At 47.5% G+C, this 23,956-nt stretch overlaps 1 protein-coding gene across 1 annotated transcript in view; it reads right to left on the bottom strand.

Moving 5' to 3' along the window:
* Window positions 1–3,443: 3,443 nt before the first annotated feature.
* LOC144487637 (uncharacterized) overlaps window positions 3,444–23,956 on the bottom strand; it is an 83,145-nt gene continuing 62,632 nt past the window's right edge. The window contains exon 2 of the mRNA XM_078205713.1: window positions 3,444–5,412. Within this exon, the coding sequence (XP_078061839.1) occupies window positions 4,572–5,412 (841 nt within the window). The 3' untranslated portion in view covers window positions 3,444–4,571. The remainder of the gene's footprint in view (window positions 5,413–23,956) is intronic.

Raw genomic sequence — 23,956 nt, 5'->3', positions numbered from 1 at the left:
CTCTCTGCGTGAAGAAGCCCCCCCTAATATTCCCTTTAAACTTTTCTCCTTTCACCCTTAACCCATGCCCTCTGGTTTTTTTCTCCCCTAGCCTCAGTGGAAAAAGCCTGCTTGCATTCACTCTATCTATACCCATCAAAATCTTATACACCTCTATCAAATCTCCCCTCAATCTTCTACGCTCCAGGGAATAAAGTCCCAACCTATTCAATCTCTCTCTGTAATTCAGCTTCTCAAGTCCCGGCAACATCCTTGTGAACCTTCTCTGCACTCTTTCAATCTTATTTACATCCTTCCTGTACCTAGGTGACCAAAACTGTACACAATACTCCAAATTCGGCCTCACCAATGCCTTATATAACCTTACCATAACACTCCAACTTTTATACTCGATACTCCGATTTATAAAGGCCAATGTACCAAAGGCACTCTTTACGACCCTATCCACCTGTGACGCACTTTTAGGGAATTCTGTACCTGTATTCCCAGATCCCTCTGTTCAACTGCACTCTTCAGAGTCCTACCATTTACCCTGTACGTTCTTCTTTGGTTTGTCCTTCCAAAGTGCAATATCTCACACTTGTCTGCGTTAAATTCCATTTGCCATTTTTCAGCCCATTTTTCTAGTTGGTCCAAATCCCTCTGCAAGCTTTGAAAACCTTCCTCACTGTCCACTACACCTCCAATCTTTGTATCATCAGCAAATTTGCTGATCCAATTTACCACATTATCGTCCAGATCATTGATATAGATGACAAACAACAATGGACCCAACACCGATCCCTGCGGCACACCACTAGTCACAGGCCTCCACTCAGAGAAGCAATCCTCCACAACCACTCTCTGGCTTCTTCCATTGAGCCAGTGTCTAATCCAATTTACTACCTCCCCATGTATACCTAGCGAGTGAACCTTCCTAACTAACCTCCCATGAGGGACCTTGTCAAAGGCCTTGCTGAAATCCAGGTAGACAACATCCACCGCCTTCCCTTCATCCACTTTCCTGGTAACCTCCTCGAAAAACTCTAATAGATTGGTCAAACATGACCTACCACGCACAAAGCCATGTTGACTCTCCCTAATAAGTCCCTGTCTATCCAAATATTTGTAGATCCTATCCCGTATCACACCTTCCAATAACTTGCCCACCACCGACGTCAAACCTACTGGCCAATAATTTCCCGGATTTCTTTTGGAACCTTTTTTAAACAACGGAACAACATGAGCCACCCTCCAATCATCCGGCACCTCCCCCGTGAATACTGACATTTTAAATATGTCTGCCAGGGCATGTTCAACACTAGCTTCCCTCAAGGTCCGTGGGAATACCCTGTCCGGTCCTGGGGATTTATCCACTCTGATTTGCCTCAAGACAGCGAGCACCTCCTCCCCTTTAATCTGTAAAGGTTCCATGGCCTCCCTACCAGTTTGCCCTATTTCCGTAGACTCCATGCCCATTTCCTCAGTAAATACAGATGCAAAAAAACCATTTAGTATCTCTCCCATCTCTTTTGGTTCCATACACAGTCTACCACTCTGGTCTTCAAGAGGACCAATTTTATCCCTCACTATCCTTTTGCTCCTAACATACCTATAGAAGCTCTTTGGATTTTCCTTCACTCTGTCTGCCAAAGCAACCTCATGTCTTCTTTTAGCCCTCCTGATTTCCCTCTTAAGTAGCTTCTTGCACTTTTTATACTCCTCGAGCATCTGATGTGTTCCTTGCTGCCTGTACATTTCATACAACTCTCTCTTCCTCTTAATCAGTGTTACAATCTCCCTTGAGAACCAAGGTTCCTTATTCCTATTTACTTTGCCTTTAATCCTGACAGGAACATACAAACTCTGCGCACTCAAAATTTCTCCTTTGAAGGCCTCCCACTTTCCATTTTCATCTTTACCAGAGAACAGCCTGTGCCAATCCACACTTCACAATATATATTAATGATTTGGATGAGGGAACAAAATGTAACATCTCAAAGTTTGCAGATGATACCAAGTTGGGTGGGAGGGTGAATTGTGACGAGGATGCAGAGATCCTTCAGAATGATCTGGAGAAGGTGGGTGAGTGGGCGAATCAATGGCAGATGCAGTATAATTTGGATAAGTGTGAAGTTATTCACTTTGGAAGCAAAAACAAGGCGGCAGATTACCACCTGAATAGCTGTAAATTGCGAGAGGGGAGTGTGCAGCGGGACCTGGGTGTCCTTGTGCACCAGTCACTGAAGGTAAGCATGCAGGTGCAGCAGGCGGTAAAGAAGGCAAATGGCGTGTTGGCCTTCATTGCGAGAGGTTTTGAGTACAGAAGCTGAGGTGTGTTGTCACAATTATACAGGGCCTTGGTGAGGCCACACCGAGAGCATTGTGTGCATTTTGGTCTCCTTTTCTGAGGAAGGATGTTCTTGCTCTCGAGGGAGTGCAGCGAAGGTTTGCCAGGCTGATTCCGGGGATGGCGGGACTGATGTATGAGGAGAGATTGACTAGGTTAAGATTGTTTTCACTGGAGTTCAGATGAATGAGGAAGGAACTCATAGAGATTTATAAAATTCTAACAGGACTAGACAGGGTAGATGCAGGGAGGATATTCCCAATGGTGAGGGAATCCAGGACCAGGTGTCACAGTCTGACGATACAGGGTAGACCATTTAGGATGGCGGTGAGGAGACATTTCTTCACTCAAAGAGTGGTGAGCCTGTGGAATTCATTACCACAGGAAGTAGTTGATGCCAAAACATTGAATGTATTCAAGAGGCGGCTGGATATAGCACTTGGGGTGAATGGGATCAAAGGTTATGGGGAAAAAGCAGGATTAGGCTATTGAGTCGGATGATCAGCCATGATCGTGATGAATGGTGGAGCAGGATCGAAGGACCAAATGGCCTCCTCCTAAGTTCGTGAGACACGACCTCCCCTTCACAAAACCATGTTGCCTCTCGCTAATACGTCCACTTATTTCCAAGTGGGAATAAATCCTGTCTCGAAGAATCCTCTCCAATAATTTCCCTACCACTGATCTAAGACTCACCAGCTTGTAATTACCTGGATTATTCTTGCTACACTTCTTAAACAAAGGAACAACATTGGCTATTCTCCAATCCTCTGGAATCTCTCCTTCTGACAGTGAGGATACACAGCCTGTCTCCGTCTCGCTCTCTCTGCGCCTTTGTCTGCATCTCTCTCTGCTTCTCTTTCTGTCTTTCTCCCTCTTTCGCAGAGACACACCAAGGGGAGACCTGAGAAAAAGAAAAAAAAATGATCCATGCACATATACCTCCCGGTCCCGTTCAGAATGGTACACCCTGTTTGTTGTATACTATCTCGATGTTCCCCTCTGTGTTGTTTTGCCATGTGTTAACACAATGCGAAGTAATCCCAGCTTGATTCAATCTCGTGCAACTTCATGAACCTCTTCTCACTCAGAAGACTTGACAACGACTCGAGGATTGAATTGTAAAAACCTTTATTCAGTTAAATTTCACATTTCCAATATCGGCAGCATCCTTGTATAACCCGTCTATGTCTGGCAGATCCGAGATCCTGGCAAAACTGTCTTCGCTCGGTTGAATCTGGTGGGAGCCGTGAAGATATTTGCCTCTCCCCCTCATCGTTCACATGAATTGTGTTTGTCCTGATTCACGCCGTCTGTGTTGTTTGACGTTCCTCGTGTGAGGAGTTTCGAGATCATTGAAAGCAGCACCCAGTGTTACTTAGTCTATGAAACATTGACTGGTTAGCGTGTCTGTCTGTGCTGGGCTGCACCCAACAGGAAGTGTGTTGTGATGACCGAGAGGCTCACTGAGATGTTGGCCGCCAATCCAGGCAAAAGTTTACAATTCAGGATGAGAGTCCATTCAAACAACAGATTTCTTGCATTTGGCCAACCTGTGACCGAGAAGGACAAGGGCAGCAGATACCTGGGAATGCCACCGACTAGAGGTTCCCCTCCCGAGCCACTCAGTATCCTGACTTGGAAATATATTGACTGTTCCTTCACTGTCGCTGGGGCAAAATCCTGCAGCACCCTCCCTAACTGTGAGTGGAGCTACACCACAGGGGATCAAGAGTGCGCCTGGCGAAGGGGCAATTAGGGTGAGCAACAAAGGCTGGTCTGGCCTGCAATGTTCAGGTCATGGGAACATGACAAAACTGCCTTTCCACACAAGAGGCGGGGAGCTGGGGAAGTGACGTCGAGGATTGGGAATTGAAATATGATGGATCTCAGGGGTCAAACCGGACAGATGAGCGGAGAGGGGCAAATTGAGTGAAAGGGCATGGCGGCCTCTGTCCTGTGTCTCAGCATTCAGGCATGTGAACCCATGAGCCTTTCAGCATTTAATGAGGTCCATGTGTGGTGGCAATGATCGATGTGAAACTCAGTGTGAAGACAGGAAAACAGGTGATGAGCTGCATAACGGCTGTCTGTGGTTCTGCTTGATCCCTTGGCCACTATCGCTCACGCTGTCCAATCCCAGCATTGCCCCCCCCCGCCCCCGCCAGCAGTCCTCCACCAATCCACCCCCCGAAGAGCTCCTCTGGCACCTGCCCAGAGTGTCCCTCTCTCTTAACATCCCTCAGGAACAGCTGGAATCTCCCGCCACTGTGCTTGCGTCCTGGGTCCATCCCCAGTGCTCCCAGATCCAGCGCTCCCTCTCCCAGTGTGGCCCGAGGCCACGGTTCGCCACGGCCCTCCCGGAGCTCAGCGCAGCCCCACCCCAGTGTTCCCAGATTCCGGGCTCCCTCCGCCACTCGCCCCAGACAGCCGGACTATCCCCTGGACTCCCAGAAGCGGCTTGGCCCGCTGCGCCAGCGGTGCCCGAGAGTCGGCAGGAAGCAGCGCGGGGGTCCGTGTAGCCAGCCGGCCGGGCCCCGGCATGGACGCGCTGGTGGGTCAGCAGGTGGGACGAGCGGGTGAAGCCTTTCCCACAGAGGGAGCAGGCGAAGGGGCGCTCCCCGGTGTGGGTACGCTGGTGCCTGAGCAGGGTGGAGGACTGGGTGAAGCCCTTGCCACAGAGATTGCAGAGGAAGGGGCGCTCACCGGCGTGCACCCGCTGGTGCCTCAGCTGGTTGGACATCTGGGTGAAGCCCTTCCCACACACCGTGCAGCGGAAGGGCCTCTCTCCGGTGTGAATGTGCCGGTGGCTCAGCAGGTGGGAGGACTGGGTGAAACCCTTGCCACACACCGAGCAGGTGAAGGGGCGCTCGCCAGTGTGGACCGGCCGGTGGGTCAGCAGGTGGGACGAGCGGGTGAAACGCTTGCCGCACACGGGGCAGCTGAAGAGCCGCTCACCGGTGTGGCTGCGCCGGTGGGTCTCCAGTTCAGACGGGTAGTTGAACCCCTTGCCGCACTCGCCGCACTTGTACGGCTGCTGACCGGTGTGGCTTCGCATGTGGACCTTGAGGTTGGAGGAGCGGCTGAAGGCGCAGTCGCACTGCGAGCATGGAAACGGCTTCTCCCCGCCACGTGCCCCTCGCTGCTTCCCCTGCACCCTCCTGGGCTGGTGACATTCTGCTCCTGACGCACTCAGCAACTCCGTCACATCTCCGCGCATCTCGCTGGGTTTTGGTGCCGCCCAATCCGACCCTTCCGACTTCCTGCAAAGGAGGGAGAGACAAATTAACACGGTCTCCTCCTCAAACCAGAGAACGCATCCTTTCGCGCTCCGCACCCAATCGAATACTTCCAAGTTATTGTTGGCACTGTGATGTACACAGTACCAGAGGCGTGGGAGCAGGAGGAGGCCATTTGGCCCTCTGAGCCTGTCCTGACATTTGATACAATCAAGGGTTTTTTCCCTTGCCTCCCATTCAGTGGTTCGTTACTTTGTGTATAACTAAGAAAGTTGATATGTGCTATTTTGTGTGTAATGAAGTCAGTTGAGGTGAGTTACTTTGTGTCTATCAAGGAAAGCTGAGATTAGTTACTTTATGTATAACAAACAAAGCTGAAGTTAGTTACTTTGTGCATAACAAAATCAGTGAGAATAGTTACTTTGTATCGCAAAGAAAGTTGAGGTTAGTTAGTTCATGTACATGACTCAAATCAAAAATAAGTCAAAATAGGGTAATTTTTTAGTCCACTACAAAGTTTCTGAACGAGTCCCTAACATTTGTCACGTCAGATCAGTTCTGATCTCATTCATTCGGGAAGGAGACACAATGGGCTGAATGGCATCCTTCTGCTCCTCCCCCACTGCTCTCTGGGGGAGAGAATATTTCCACTGGGATCAACCCTCTGAGAGATAAGAATTCTCCTCCTCTGTCTAAAAAGGGAGACACCCGACTGTGAAACAATGTCCCCTCACTTTGGTCAACCCAAATGTCCCCTCACTTTGGTCAGCCTCTTTCACATGTCCTCCCCACCCAGCCCTCTCAGGAGACTTGGTGAGCGGCTGCAGTGTGTCAGTGATGGAGGGGCTGAACCCTCAAATCCCTACCGTGCAGAAGGAGGCCATTCAGCCCATCGAGTCTGCACCAACTCTCCAAAACAGAATCGGAAACAAGCCCTCTCCTCCAACCGATCGCCGTGATCCTGCGCATTTCCCCAGGCTAATCTCCCTAATGTACACACCTTGGGACAGTAAGGGGCAATTTAACATGGCCAATCCTCCAACATGCACATCTTTGGACACTAAGGGACAATTTTGCATGGCCAATCCACCTAACCCGCATATACAACAAAGAACAAAGAAAATTACAGCAAAGGAACAGGCCCTTCAGTCTTCCAATCCTGCACCGATCAGGCTGTCATCTAAACTAAAACTCCCTGCCCTTCTGGGGACCGTTTCCCTCTATTCCCACCCTATTCATATATTTGTCAAGACGCCCCTTAAAAGTCACGTTCGTATCTGCTTCCACTACCTCCCCTGGCAGCAAATTCCAGGCACCCACCACCCTCTGTGTAAAAATCTTGCCTTGTACATCTCCTTTAAACCTTGCCCCTCGCTCCTTAAACCTATACCTCCCAGTAATTGACTCTTCCACCCTGGGAAAAAGCTTCTGACTATCCACTCTGTCCATGCCCCTCATAATCTTGTAGACCTCTATCAGATCGCCCCTCAATCTCTGTCACTCCAGTGAGAACAAACCAAGTTTCTCCAACCTCTCCTCATCGCTAATGCCCCCCATGCCAGGCAACATCCTGGTAAATCTTTTCTGTATCCTCTCCAAAGCCTCCACATCCTACTGGCAATGTGGCGACCAGAATTGGGCACTATATTCCAAGTGCGGCCTAACTAAAGTTCTATTAAGCTGCAACATGACTTGCCAATTTTTAAACTCAATACCCCGGCCAATGAAGGCAAGCATGCTGTATGCCTTCTTGACTACCTTCTCCACCTGCATTGCCACTTTCAGTGACCTGTGTACCTGTACACCCAGATCCTTCTGCCTATCAATACTCCAAAGGGTTCTGCCATTTACAGTATATTTCCTACCTGTATTAGACCTTCCAAAATACATTACCTCACATTTGTTCAGATTAAATTCCGTCTGTCAACTTTCCGGCCAAATATCCAACTGATCTATATTCTGCTGTATCCTCTGATAGTCCTCATCGCTATCCACAATTCCATCACCTCTGTGTCATCCGCAAACGTAGGCCCAGCAATTTCCTCCTTTGACGCTCTCAGTATTCTGGGGTATATTACATCAGGCCCTGGGGACTTGTCTACCTTAAAGCTTTCAAGACCCCCAATACCTCCTCTTTTTGATTTCAACATGACCATAAGACCAGACATAGGAGCAGAATGAGGCCACTCAGCCCATCGAGTCTGCTCCACCATTCAATCAAGGCTAATATTTTTCTCATCCCCATTCTCCTGCCTTTTCTCCATAACCTCTGATCCCTTATTAATCAAGAACCAATCTATCTCTGTCTTAAAGACACTCAATGACCTGGCCTCCACAGCCTTCTGCGGCAAAGAGTTCCACACATTCACCACTCTCTGGCTGAACAAATTTCTCGTCATCTCTGTTTTAAAGGATTCGTCCCTTTAGCCTGAGGTTGTGGCCTCTGGTTCTAGTTTTTCCTACTAGAAACATAGAAACATAGAAAAACTACAGCACAAACAGGCCCTTCGGCCCACAAGTTGTGCCGAACACATCCCTACCTTCTAGACCTACCTATAACCCTCCATCCTATTAAGCTCCATGTACTCATCCAGGAGTGTCTTAAAAGACCCTATTGAGTTCGCCTCCACCACCACTGATGGCAGCCGATTCCACTCGCCCACCACCCTCTGTGTGAAAAACGTACCCCTAACATCTCCCCTGTACCTACCCCCCAGCACCTTAAACCTGTGTCCTCTCGTAGCAGACATTTCCACCCTGGGAAAAAGCCTCTGAGAGTCCACCCGATCTATGCCTCTCAACATCTTATATACCTCTGTTAGGTCTCCTCTCATCCTTCGTCTCTCCAAGGAGAAAAGACCGAGCTCCCTCAGCCTATCCTCATAAGGCATGCCACTCAATCCAGGCAACATCCTTGTAAATCTCCTCTGCACCCTTTCAATCTATTCCACATCCTTCCTGTAATGAGGCGACCAGAACTGAGCACAGTACTCCAAGTGGGATCTGACGAGGGTCTTATATAGCTGCATCATTATCCCCGGACTCCTAAACTCAATCCCTCGATTGATAAAGGCCAGCACACCATACGCCTTCTTAACCACCTCCTCCACCCTGCGGGGCCGATTTTAGAGTCCTATGGACCCGGACCCCAAGGTCCTTCTGATCCTCTAGTGGAAACATCCTCTCCACGACCGCTCTATCCAGGCCTCGCAGTATCCTGTAAGTTTCAATAAGATCCCCCCTCATCCTTCTAAACTCCAACGAGTACAGATCAAGAGCCCTCAACTGTTCCTCATACGACAAGCTCTTTATTCCAGGGATCATTCTTGTGAACCTCCTCTGGACCCTTTCCAAGGCCAGCACATCCTTCCTTAGATATGAAGCCCAAAACCGCTCACAATATCCAAATGGGGTCTGACCAGAGCCTTATACAGCCTCAGAAGTACATCCCTGCTCTTGTATTCTAGCCCTCTCAACATGAATGCTATCATTGCATTTGCCTTCCTAACTGCTGACAGAACCTGCACGTTAACCTGAAGAGAGTAGTCATATAGTCATGGAAACAGGCCCCTCAGCCCAACTTGTCCATGCCACTCTTTTTTTGTTAAACGCCGAAGCTAGTCCCAATTGCCGCGTTTGGCCCATATCCCTCTATACCCATCTTAACCATGTAACTGTCTAAATGCTTTTTAAAAGACAAAATTGTACCCGCCACTACTGCTACCTCTGGCAGCCTGTTCCAGACACTCATCACACTCAGTGTGAAAAAATTGCCCTTCTGGACACTTTTGTATCTCTCCCCTCTCACCTTAAACCTATGCCCTCTAGTTTTAGACTCCCCTATCTTTGGGAAAAGATATTGACTATCTCGCTGATCTATGCCCCTCATTATTTTATAGACCTCTATAAGATCACCCCCTCAGCCTTCTACGCTCCAGAGAAAAAAGTCTCAGTCTATCCAGCCTCTCCTTATAACTCAAACCATCAAGTCCCAGTAGCATCCCAGTAAATCCTTTCTGCACTCTTTCTCGTTTAATCATATTCTTTCTAGAATAGGGTAACCAGAACTGTACACAATATTCCAAGTGTGGCCTTACCAATGTCTTGTACAACTTCAACAAGATGTCCCAACTCCTGTATTCAATGTTCTGACCAATGAAATCAAGCATGCTGAATGCCTTCTTCACCACTCTGTCCACCTGTGACTCCACTTTCAAGGAGCTATGAACCTGTACACCGAGATCTCTTTGCTCTGTAACTCTCCCCAATGCCCTACCATTAACTGAGTAAGTTGGGCCTCTGACGCAAATCTTTGTCTCGTCACTGGACGCAGGTGAGGTCCCAGAGGATTGGAGGATAGCCAATGTGGTCCCGTTATTTAAGAAGGGTAGGAAGGATAACCCGGGTAATTATAGGCCGGTGAGCTTGACGTCCGTGGTGGGGAAGTTGTTGGAGAAGATTCTTAGAGATAGGATGTATGCGCATTTAGAAAGGAATAAACTCATTAACGATAGTCAGCATGGTTTTGTGAGAGGGAGGTCATGCCTCACTAACCTGGTGGAGTTTTTTGAAGAAGTGACCAGAATGGTTGACGAAGGAAGGGCCGTGGATGTTGTCTATATGGACTTTAGTAAAGCGTTTGACAAAGTATCTCATGGTAGGCTAGTGAAAAAGGTTGGATCTCATGGGATAAAGGGGGAGGTGGCTAGATGGGTGGAGAACTGGCTTGGTCATAGAAGACAGAGGGTGGTAGTGGAAGGGTCTTTTTCCGGCTGGAGGCCTGTGACTAGTGGTGTACCGCAGGGCTCTGTATTGGGACCTCTGCTGTTTGTGATTTATATAAATGATCTGGAAGAAGGAGTAACTGGGGTGATCAGTAAGTTTGCGGACGACACAAAACTGGCAGGACTTGCAGATAGTGAGGAACATTGTCAGAGGCTACAGAAGGATATAGATAGGCTGGAAATTTGGGCAAGGAAATGGCAGATGGAGTTCAATCCTGATAAATGCGAAGTGATGCATTTTGGTGGGAATAATGTAGGGAGGAGCTACACGATAAATGGAAGAACCATAAAGGGTGTAGAGACGCAGAGGGACCTGGGTGTGCAAGTCCACAGATCTTTGAAGGTGACGTCACAGGTGGAGAAGGTGGTGAAGAAGGCATATGGCATGCTTGCCTTTATAGGACGGGGCATAGAGTATAAAAGTTGGGGTCTGATGTTGCAGATGTATCGAACTTTGGTTCGGCCGCATTTGGAATACTGCGTCCAGTTCTGGTCGCCACACTACCAGAAGGACGTGGAGGCTTTGGAGAGAGTACAGAGGAGGTTTACCAGGATGTTGCCTGGTATGGAGGGGCTTGGTTATGAGGAGAGATTGGGGAAACTGGGGTTGTTCTCCTTGGAAAGACGGAGGATGAGGGGAGACTTAATAGAGGTGTATAAAATTATGAAAGGCATAGATAGGGTGAACGGTGGGAAGCTTTTCCCCGGGTCGGTGGTGACGTTCACGAGGGGTCATAGGTTCAAGGTGAAGGGGGGGAGGTTTAACACAGATATCAGAAGGACATATTTTACACAGAGGGTCGTGGGGGCCTGGAATGGGTTGCCGGGCAAGGTGGTGGAGGCGGACACACTAGGAACGTTTAAGACTTATCTAGACAGCTATATGAACGGAGTGGGAATGGAGGGATACAAAAGAGTGGTCTAGTTTGGACCAGGGAGCGGCGCGGGCTAATTGTTCTTTGTTTCTCGTTTCAAGGCTTCATTCTATGATCATCTTGCTGGTGCCAGTACAGAGCGAGACTGCGGATAGTTGGGAACCTGTTTCGGGGGCAGGGAATTCATATGGTGTTCGTGGAAGTGGAAATGAATAGGGTTGGGAAGCATTTTCCGATCAGGGCCAGTGTGATCTCCTGGACTCGTTTCGATCGCCTCAGGGGGTCGGAGAGGAATTTCCCAGATTTTTTTTCCCCATATTGGCCCTGGGGTTTTCACTCTGGGTTTTCGCCTCTCCCTGGAGATCACATGGTCTGGAATGGGGGGGTGGGAGTGAGTTAATAGGTTGTGATGAACAAAGCATCGTAGCTGTGAGGGACAGCTCAGTGGATAGGATATTAGTATGTAGATAAGCTGGAAAATTGGGTGGGGATCCTGGATTCAGGATTCAATCCTGGACCGGGGAGCGGCGCGGGCTTGGAGGGCCGAAGGGCCTGTTCCTGTGCTGTATTGTTCTTTGTTCTTTGTTCTAAGTCCTGCCCTGGTTCAATCTACGAAAATGCATCACCTTGCATTTATCTAAATTAAACTCCATTTGCCATTCGTCAGCCCACTGGCCCAATTGATCAAGATCCTGTTGCAATTGGAGATAACCTTCTTCACTGTCCACTATGCCACCAATCTTGGTGCCATCCACAAACTTACTAACCATGTCTCCTATATTCTCATCCAAATCATTAATATAAATGACAAATAACAGTGGACCCAGCACTGATCCCTGAGGCACACCGCTGGTCACAGGCCTCCAGTTTGAAAAACAACCCTCTACAACCACCCTCTGGCTTCTGTCATCCAGCCAATTTTGTATCCATTTGGCTACCTCACCCTGGATCCCCTGAGATTTAACCTTATGCAACAACCTACCATGTGGTACCTTGTCAAGGACCTTGCTAAAGTCCATGTAGACAACATCAACTGCACTGCCCTCATCTACCTTCTTGGTTACCCCTTCAAAAAAAAACTTAATTCAAATTTGTGAGACATGATTTTCCACTCACAAAGCCATGTTGACTGTCTCTAATCAGTCCTTTCCTCTCTAAATGCCTGTCGATCCTGTCTCTCAAAATACCTTCCAACAACTTACCCACTACAGATGTGAGGCTCACTGGCCTGTAGTTCCCAGGCTTTTCTCTGCAGCCCTTTTTAAACAAAGGCACGACATTTGCCACCCTCCAATCTTCAGGCACCTCACCTGTGACTATTGATGATTCAAATATCTCTGCTAAGGGACCTGCAATTTCCTCCCTAGCCTCCCACAATGTCCGGGGATACACTTCATCAGGTCCCCGGGATTTATCTACCTTGATGCGCTTTAAGACTTCCAGCACCTCTTTCTCCGAAATATGTACACTCCTCAAGAATCAATATTTATTTCCCCAAGTTCCCTAACATCTATGCTTTACTCAACATTAAATACTGATGAGAAATATTCATTTAGGATCTCATCCATCTCTTGTGCATCCGCACAGAGATGACCTTGTTGATCCGTAAGAGGCCTTTTGGCCTTTATGTATTTGTCGAAGCTTTTTGGACTCTCCTTTGCCTTATCTGCCAAAACAATCTCGTGTGCCCTTTTTGCCCTCCTGATCTCTCTCTTTACTCTACTCCTACACCCCCTATACTCTTCAAGGGGTCCACTTGATCCCAGCCGCCTATGCATGTCATGAGGAGAGGCTGAGGGATTTGGGATTGTTTTCGCTGGAAAGGCGGCGGCTAAGAGGGGATCTTATTGAAACATATAAGATGATTAGAGGTTTAGATAGGGTGGATAGTGATAGCCTTTTTCCTCTGATGGAGAAATCCAGCACGAGGGGGCATGGCTTTAAATTGAGGGGGGGTAGTTATAGAACCGATGTCAGGGGTAGGTTCTTTACCCAGAGGGTGGTGAGGGATTGGAATGCCCTGCCAGCATCAGTAGTAAATGCGCCTAGTTTGGGGGCGTTTAAGAGATCCGTAGATAGGTTCATGGACGAAAAGAAATTGGTTTAGGTTGGAGGGTCACAGTTTTTTTTTAACTGGTCGGTGCAACATCGTGGGCCGAAGGGCCTGTTCTGCGCTGTAATGTTCTATGTTCTATGTTCTATGTGCCTCCTTCTTGACCAGGGACCAGAATCCTGAACAATGACTCCCAAGTCCCTTTGTGTTTCTAATTTCCTAAGTATTTTCCCATTTAGAAAATAGTCTATGCCTCCATTCCTCCTTCCAAAGTGCATAAACTCACACTTTTCCACATTGTATTCCATCTGCCACTTCTTTGCCCACTCTCCTAACTATCCAAATCCTTCTGCAGCCCCCTCTGCTTCTTCAATACTACCTGTCCCTCTACATATCTTTGTATCATCTGCAAACTTAGCAACAGTGCCTTCAGTTCCTTCCTCCAAATCGTAATAGAACATAGAACAGTACAGCACAGAACAGGCCCTTCGGCTCACGATGTTGTGCCGAGCTTTACCTGAAACCAAGATCAAGCTGTCCCACTCCCTATCATCCTGGTGTGCTCCATGTGCCTATCCAATAACCACTTAAATGTTCCTAAAGTGTCTGACTCCACAATCACTGCAGGCAGTCCATTCCACACCCCAACCACTCTCTGCGTAAAGAACCTACCTCTGATATCCTTCCTGTATCTCCCACCACGAACCCTATAGTTATGCCCCCTTGTAATAGCTCCATCCACCCGAGGAAATAGTCTTTGAACGTTCACTCTATCTATCCCCTTCATCATTTTGTAAACCTCTATTAAGCCTCCCCTCAGCCTCCTCCGCTCCAGAGAGAACAGCCCTAGCTCCCTCAACCTTTCCTCATAAGACCTACCCTCCAAACCAGGCAGCATCCTGGTAAATCTCCTCTGCACTCTTTCCAGCGCTTCCATCCATCTGCTGGTAATGTATGTTATGAAAAGTTGTTGGGCCACTCCACCTAACGGGCACATCTTTGGCACTAAGGGACAATTTACTATGGCTAATCCACCTAACGTGCACATCTTTGGATACTAAGGGGCAATTTAGCATGGCCATTCCACCTGTTGAGCACATCTTTGTAAACTAAGGGACAAATGAGCATGGCAAATCCACCTAACAGACACATCCTGTTGGATAGAAGGGCGGCCCGGTAGCACAGTGGTTAGCACTGCTGCTTCACAGCTCCAGGGACCTGGGTTCGATTCCCGGCTTGGGTCACTGTCTGTGTGGAGTTTGCACATTCTCCTCGTGTCTGCGTGAGTTTCCTCCGGTTTCCTCCCACAGTCCAAAGATGTGTGGGTTAGGTTGATTGGCCATGCTAAAATTGCCGCTTAGTGTCCTGGGATGCGTAGGTTAGAGGGATTAGCGGGTAAATGTGTAGGGATATGGGAGTAAGGCCTGGGTGGGATTGTGGTCGGTGCAGACTCGATGGGCCGAATGGCCTCTTTCTGCACTGCAGGTTTCTATGATACTTCTACCTTTGGATTATGGGAGAAAACCCATGCAGACGTGGGGAGAATGTGCAAACTCCACACAGACAGAGACCCAAGGCTGGAAATGAATCTGGGTCCCAGGAGCTGTGAGGCAGCAGTGGTAACAACTGTGCCACCATGAAAGTTTAAGGTGGTGGAAGGGCTGCTTTGTCCTGGATGGTGTCGATCTTTGCGTGTTGTTGGAACTGCACCCATCCAGACAAGTGGGGAGTATTCCATCACACTCCAGGCTTGTGCCTTGTGGATGCTGGACAGGCTTTGTGGGGTCAGCAGGTTAGATACTGACTGGGAGAGATGTTTACTGCTCAGATGGTGGATGAGAACAGTGATGTTCTCCCAATGCTCAGTGTGGCCATCACTGCCTTTTCTTTGGTGACATACAAATGACTTGGAGAGAGGAATAGGGAGGAAACATTCTAAACCGAGTCAGCCACCCTATCGAGTTTGCCTCCACCACCACTGACGGCAGCCGATTCCACTCACCCACATCCTTTTACTCTTCACATATTTATAGAACGCCTTCGGGTTCTCCTTAATCTTACCTGCCAAGGCCTTCTCGTGACCCCTTCTGGCTCTTCTCATTTCTTTCTTAAGTCCCTTCCTACAAGCCGTATACTCATCTAGATCCCTATCATCGCCTATCTCTCTGAACCTTTTGTACGCTTTCCTTTTCTTTTTGACAAGGTTCAGCGCAGCTTTCGTGCACCACGGTTCCCGTAACCGACCAAAACCTCCCTGTCTCATCGGAACGTTGTCATGCAGAACTCCAGACAAACATTCCTTGAAAATCTGCCACCTTACTTCGGTACTTTTCCTCGAGAATACCTCCTTCCAATATACGCCTCTAATCTCCTGCCTGATGGCTTATATTGAAGGTAGTGGGACCATTGAGAGAGTGGATATTGAAGGTACTGGGACACATTGAGAGAGTGGATATTGAAGGTACTGGGGCACATTGAGAGAGTGGATATTGAAGGTACTGGGACACATTGAGAGAGTGGATATTGTAGACACTGGGACACATTGAGAGAGTGGATATTGAAGGTACTGGGACACATTGAGCGAGCGGATATTCAAGGCCCTGGGACACATTGAGAGAGTGGATATTGAAGGGACTGGGACACATTAAGAGGGTGGATATTGAAGGCACTGGGACACATTGAGAGAATGGATATTGAAGGTACTGGGACACATTGAGAGAGTCGATATTGAAGGTACTGGGACACATTGAGAGAGTGGATATTGAAGGTACTGGGACACATTGAGAGAGTAGATATGGAAGGCACTGGGACACATTGAGAGAGTGGATATTGAAGGTACTGGTACACATTGAGAGAGTGGATATTGTGGACACTGGGACACATTGAGAGAGTGGATATTGTAGACACTGGGACACATTGAGAGAGTGGATATTGAAGGTACTGGGACACATTGAGAGAGTGGAAATAGAAGGTACTGGGACACATTGAGAGAGTGGATATTGAAGGTACTGGGACACAATGAGAGAATGGATATTGAAGGTACTGGGACACATTGAGAGGGTGGACATTGAAGGTACTGGGACACATTGAGGGAGTGGATATTGAAGGTCCTGGGACACATTGAGAGAGTGGATATTGAAGGCACTGGGACACATTGAGAGAGTGGATATTGTAGACACTGGGACACATTGAGAGAGTGGACATTGAAGGCAAAGGGACACATTGAGAGAGTGGATATTGAAGGTACTGGAGGACATGGAGCGAGTGGATATTGAAGGCACTGGGACACATTGAGAGAGTGGATATTGTAGATACTGGGACACATTGAGAGGGAGGATATTGAAGGCACTGGGACACATTGAGAGGGTGGATATTGTAGACACTGGGACATATTGAGAGAGTGGATATTGAAGGTACTGGAGCACATTGTGAGAGTGGATATTGAAGGTATTGGGCCAGGTTGAGAGAGTAGATATTGAAGGTACTGGGAAACTTTGAGAGAGTGGATATTGAAGGTACTGGGACACATTGAGAGAGTGGATATTGTAGACACTGGGACACATTGAGAGAGTGGATATTGTAGACACTGGAACACATTGAGAGAGTGGATATTGTAGACACTGGGAAACATTGAGAGAGTGGATATTGTAGACACTGGGACACATTGAGAGAGTGGATATTGAAGGTACTGGGGCACATTGAGAGAGTGGATATTGAAGGTACTGGAACACATTGAGAGAGTGGATATTGAAGGTACTGGGACATATTGGGAGTGTGGATATTGAAGACACTGGGACACATTGAGAGGGTGGATATTGAAGGCACTGGGACATCTTGAGAGATGGGATATTGAAGGTACTGGGACACATTGAGAGGCTGGATATTGAAGGCACTGGGACACATTGAGCGAGTGGATATTGAAGGTACTGGGACACAATGAGAGAATGGATATTGAAGGTACTGGGACACTTTGAGGGAGTGGATATTGAAGGTCCTGGGACACATTGAGAGAGTGGATATTGAAGGCACTGGGACACATTGAGAGGGTGGATATTGAAGGTACTGGGACACAATGAGAGAATGGATATTGAAGGTACTGGGACACTTTGAGGGAGTGGATATTGAAGGTCCTGGGACACATTGAGAGAGTGGATATTGAAGGCACTGGGACACATTGAGAGAGTGGATATTGTAGACACTGGGACATATTGAGAGAGTGGATATTGAAGGTACTGGAGCACATTGTGAGAGTGGATATTGAAGGTATTGGGCCAGGTTGAGAGAGTAGATATTGAAGGTACTGGGAAACTTTGAGAGAGTGGATATTGAAGGTACTGGGACACATTGAGAGAGTGGATATTGTAGACACTGGGACACATTGAGAGAGTGGATATTGTAGACACTGGAACACATTGAGAGAGTGGATATTGTAGACACTGGGAAACATTGAGAGAGTGGATATTGTAGACACTGGGACACATTGAGAGAGTGGATATTGAAGGTACTGGGGCACATTGAGAGAGTGGATATTGAAGGTACTGGAACACATTGAGAGAGTGGATATTGAAGGTACTGGGACATATTGGGAGTGTGGATATTGAAGACACTGGGACACATTGAGAGGGTGGATATTGAAGGCACTGGGACATCTTGAGAGATGGGATATTGAAGGTACTGGGACACATTGAGAGGCTGGATATTGAAGGCACTGGGACACATTGAGCGAGTGGATATTGAAGGTACTGGGACACAATGAGAGAATGGATATTGAAGGTACTGGGACACTTTGAGGGAGTGGATATTGAAGGTCCTGGGACACATTGAGAGAGTGGATATTGAAGGCACTGGGACACATTGAGAGGGTGGATATTGAAGGTACTGGGACACAATGAGAGAATGGATATTGAAGGTACTGGGACACTTTGAGGGAGTGGATATTGAAGGTCCTGGGACACATTGAGAGAGTGGATATTGAAGGCACTGGGACACATTGAGAGGGTGGATATTGAAGGTACTGGGACACATTGAGGGAGTGGATATTGAAGGTCCTGGGACACATTGAGAGAGTGGATATTGAAGGCACTGGGACACATTGAGAGAGTGGATATTGTAGACACTGGGACACATTGAGAGAGTGGACATTGAAGGCAAAGGGACACATTGAGAGAGTGGATATTGAAGGTACTGGAGGACATGGAGCGAGTGGATATTGAAGGCACTGGGACACATTGAGAAAGTGGATATTGTAGATACTGGGACACATTTAGAGGGTGGATATTGAAGGCACTGGGACACATTGAGAGGGTGGATATTGAAGGTACTGGGACATATTGAGAGAGTGGATATTGAAGGTACTGGAGCACATTGTGAGAGTGGATATTGAAGGTATTGGGCCAGGTTGAGAGAGTGGATATTGAAGGTACTGGGAAACTTTGAGAGAGTGGATATTGAAGGTACTGGGACACATTGAGAGAGTGGATATTGTAGACACTGGGACACATTGAGAGAGTGGATATTGTAGACACTGGAACACATTGAGAGAGTGGATATTGTAGACACTGGGAAACATTGAGAGAGTGGATATTGTAGACACTGGGACACATTGAGAGAGTGGATATTGAAGGTACTGGGGCACATTGAGAGAGTGGATATTGAAGGTACTGGAACACATTGAGAGAGTGGATATTGAAGGTACTGGGACACATTGAGAGGCTGGATATTGAAGGCACTGGGACACATTGAGCGAGTGGATATTGAAGGTACTGGGACACATTGAGAGAGTGGATATAGAAGGTACTGCGGCACATTGTGAGGGTGCAAATTGAAGGCACTGGGACACATTGAGAGGGTGGATATTGATGGCACTGGGACACATTGAGAGAGTGGATATTGAAGGTACTGGGACACATTGAGAGAGTGGATATTGATGGCACTGGGACACATTGAGAGAGTGGATATTGAAGGCACTGGGACACATTGAGAGAGTGGATATAGAAGGTACTGGGACACATTGAGCGAGTGGATATTGAAGGAACTGGGACACATTGAGAGAGTGGATATAGAAGGTACTGGGACACATTGAGCGAGTGGATATTGAAGGAACTGGGACACATTGAGAGAGTGGATATTGAAGGTACTGGGACACATTGAGCGAGTGGATATTGAAGGAACTGGGACACATTGAGAGAGTGGATATAGAAGGTACTGCGGCACATTGTGAGGGTGCAAATTGAAGGCACTGGGACACATTGAGAGGGTGGATATTGATGGCACTGGGACACATTGAGAGAGTGGATATTGAAGGTACTGGGACACATTGAGAGAGTGGATATTGAAGGTACTGGGACACATTGAGAGAATTGACAAAGTCCCACATGGCAGGTTGGTTAAGAAGGTTAAGGCTCATGGGATACAAGGAGAAGTGGCTCGATGGGTGGAGAACTGGCTTGGCCATAAGAGACAGAGGGTAGTGGTCGAAGGGTCTTTTTCCGGCTGGAGGTCTGTGACCAGTGGTGTTCCGCAGGGCTCTGTACTAGGACCTCTGCTATTTGTGATATTTCTAAATGATTTGGAAGAAGGTGTAACTGGTGTAATCAGCAAGTTTGCGGATGACACGAAGATGGCTGGAATTGCGGATAGCGAAGAGCATTGTCGGGCAATACAGCAGGATATAGATAGGCTGGAAAATTGGGCGGAGAGGTGGCAGATGGAATTTAATCCGGATAAATGCGAAGCGATGCATTTTGGAAGGAATAATGTAGGGAGGAGTTATACAATAAATGGCAGAGTCATCAGGAGTATAGAAACACAGAGGGACCTAGGTGTGCAAGTCCACAAATCCTTGAAGGTGGCAACACAGGTGGAGAAGGTGGTGAAGAAGGCATATGGTATGCTTGCCTTTATAGGACGGGGTATCGAGTATAAAAGCTGGAGTCTGATGATGCAGTTGTATAGAACGCTGGTTAGGCCACATTTGGAGTACTGCGTCCAGTTCTGGTCGCCGCACTACCAGAAGGACGTGGAGGCATTGGAGAGAGTGCAGAGAAGGTTTACCAGGATGTTGCCTGGTATGGAGGGTCTTAGCTATGAGGAGAGATTGGGTAGACTGGGGTTGTTCTCCTTGGAAAGACGGAGAATGAGGGGAGATCTAATAGAGGTATACAAGATTATGAAGGGTATAGATAGGGTGAACAGTGGGAAGCTTTTTCCCAGGTCGGAGGTGACGATCACGAGGGGTCACGGGCTCAAGCTGAGAGGGGCGAAGTATAACTCAGACATCAGAGGGACGTTTTTTACACAGAGGGTGGTGGGGGCCTGAAATGCGCTGCCAAGTAGGGTGGTGGAGGCAGGCACACTGACATCGTTTAAGACTTACCTGGATAGTCACATGAGCAGCCTGGGAATGGAGGGATACAAACGATTGGTCTAGTTGGACCAAGGAGTGGCACAGGCTTGGAGGGCCGAAGGGCCTGTTTCCTGGGCTGTACTGTTCTTTGTTCTTTGTTCTTTGAAGTTACTGGGACAAATTGAGAGAGTGGATATTGAAGGAACTGGAACACATTGAGCGAGTGGATATTGAAGGCACTGGGACACATTGAGAGAGTGGATATTGTAGACACTGTAACCCAGTGTGAGAGTGGATATTGAAGGTACTGGGACAGATTGAGAGAATGGATATTGAAGGTACTGGGACACATTGAGGGAGTGATATTGAAGGTACTGGGACACATTGCGGGAGTGGATATTGAAGGTACTGGGGCACATTGAGGGAGTGGATATTGATGGTACTGGGACACATTGAGAGAGTGGATATTGTAGACACTGCGACACATTGAGAGAGTGGATTTTGAAGACACTGGGACATATTGAGAGAGTGGATATTGAAGGTACTGGGACACATTGAGAGAGTGGATATTGTAGACACTGCGACACATTGAGAGAGTGGATATTGAAGACACTGGGACATATTGAGAGAGTAGATATTGAAGGTACTGGGACACATTGAGAGGGTGGATATTGTAGACACTGGGACACATTGAGACAGTGGATATTGAAGGCACTGGGACACATTCAGAGAGTGGATATTGAAGGTACTGGAACACATTGAGAGAGTGGATATTGTAGACACTGGGACACATTGAGAGAGTGGATATTGAAGGTACAGGGACACATTGAGGGAGTGGATATTGAAGGTACTGGGACACATTCAGAGAGTGGATATTGAAGGTACTGGGACACATTGAGAGAGTGCATATTGTAGACACTGGGACACATTGAGAGAGTGGATATTGAAGGTACAGGGACACATTGAGGGAGTGGATATTGAAGGTACTGGGACACATTGAGAGAGTGGATATGGATGGCACTGGGACACTTTGAGAGAGTGGATATTGAAGGTACTGGGACACATTCAGAGAGTGGATACTGGAGACACTGGGACACATTGAGAGAGTGGATATTGTGAACACTGGGACACATTGAGAGAGTGGATATTGTAGACACTGGGACACATTGAGAGAGTGGATATTGAAGGTACTGGGACACATTGAGAGAGTTGATATTGAAGGCACTGGGACACATTGAGAGAGTGGATATTGTAGACACTGGGACACATTGAGAGAGTGGACATTGAAGGCAAAGGGACACATTGAGAGAGTGGATATTGAAGGTACTGGAACACATGGAGCATGTGGAAATTGAAGGCACTGGGACACATTGAGAGAGTGGATATAGAAGGTACTGGGACACATTGAGAGAGTCGATATTGAAGGTCCTCGGACACATTGAGAGAGTGGATATTGAAGGCACTGGGACGCATTGAGAGAGTGGATATTGTAGACACTGGGACACATTGAAAGAGTGGACATTGAAGGCAAAGGGACACATTGAGAGAGTGGATATTGAAGGCACTGGGACACATTGAGAGAGTGGATATTGTAGACACTGTGACAAATTGAGAGAGTGGATAATGAAGGTACTGGGACACATTGGGAGTGTGGATATTGAAGACACTGGGACACATTGAGAAGGTGGATATTGAAGGCACTGGGACAAATTGAGATAGTGGATATTGAAGGTACTGGGACACATTGAGAGAGTGGATATTGAAGGTACTGGGACACATTGAGGGAGTGGATATTGAAGGTACTGGGACACATTGAGCAAGTGGACATTGAAGACAAAGGGACACATTGAGAGAGTGGATATTGTAGAAACTGGGACACATTGAGAGGTTGGATACTGTAGACAGTGGGACACATTGTGAGAGTGGATATTCAAGGTATTGGGCCACGTTGAGAGAGTGGATATTGAAGGAACTGGAACATCTTGAGAGATGGGATATTGAAGGTACTGGGACGCATTGAGAGACTGGATATTGAAGGCACTGGGACACATGGAGCGAGTGGATATTGAAGGAACTGGGACACATTGAGAGAGTGGATATAGAAGGTACTGCGGCACATTGTGAGGGTGCATATTGAAGGCACTGGGACACATTCAGAGGGTGGATATTGATGGCACTGGGACACATTGAGAGAATGGATATTGAAGGCACTGGGACACATTGAGAGAGTGGATATTGAAGGTACTGGGACACATTGAGAGAGTGGATATTGAAGGTACTGGGACACATTGAGAGAATGGATATTGAAGGTACTGGGACAAATTGAGAGAGTGGATATTGAAGGAAGTGGGACAAATTGAGAGAGTGGATATTGAAGGTACTGGGACACATTGCGGGAGTGGATATTGAAGGTACTGGGGCACATTGAGGGAGTGGATATTGAAGGTATTGGAACACATTGAGAGAGTGGATATTGTAGACACTGCGACACATTGAGAGAGTGGATATTGTAGACACTGGGACATATTGAGAGAGTGGATATTGAAGGTACTGGGACACATTGAGAGGGTGGATATTGTAGACACTGGGACACATTGAGACAGTGGATATTGAAGGCACTGGGACACATTGAGAGAGTGGATATTGAAGGTACGAGAACACATTGAGAGAGTGGATATTGTAGACACTGGGACACATTGAGAGAGTGGATATTGAAGGTACTGGGACACATTCAGCGAGTGGGTATTCAAGGCCCTGGGACACATTGAGAGAGTGGATATTGAAGGCACTGGGACACACTGAGAGAATGGATATTGAAGATACTGGGACACATTGAGAGAGTGGATATTGAAGTTACTGGGACACACTGAGAGAATGGATATTGAAGGTACTGGGACACATTGAGAGAGTAGATATTGAAGGTACTGGGACACATTGAGAGAGTGGATATTGAAGGTACTGGGACACATTGAGAGAGTGGATATGGATGGCACTGGGACACTTTGAGAGAGTGGATATTGAAGGTACTGGGACACATTGAGAGAGTGGATATTGTGGACACTGGGACACATTGAGAGAGTGGATATTGTAGACACTGGGACACATTGAGAGAGTGGATATTGAAGGTACGGGGGCACATAGAGAGTGTCGATATTGGAGGCACAGGGACACATTGAGCAAGTGGATAATGAAGGCACTGGGACACATTGAGAGAGTGGATATTGTAGACACTGGAACCCAGTGTGAGAGTGGATATTGAAGGTACTGGGACAGATTGAGAGAATGGATATTGAAGGTACTGGGACACATTGAGGGAGTGGATATTGAAGGT

This window comes from Mustelus asterias, unplaced genomic scaffold, assembly GCF_964213995.1.
Source record: "Mustelus asterias unplaced genomic scaffold, sMusAst1.hap1.1 HAP1_SCAFFOLD_943, whole genome shotgun sequence".
In the NCBI taxonomy this organism is placed as follows: domain Eukaryota; kingdom Metazoa; phylum Chordata; class Chondrichthyes; order Carcharhiniformes; family Triakidae; genus Mustelus; species Mustelus asterias.
The sequence above is the reverse complement of the archived record's forward strand: the minus strand, read 5'-3'. Positions and strand labels throughout refer to the sequence as shown.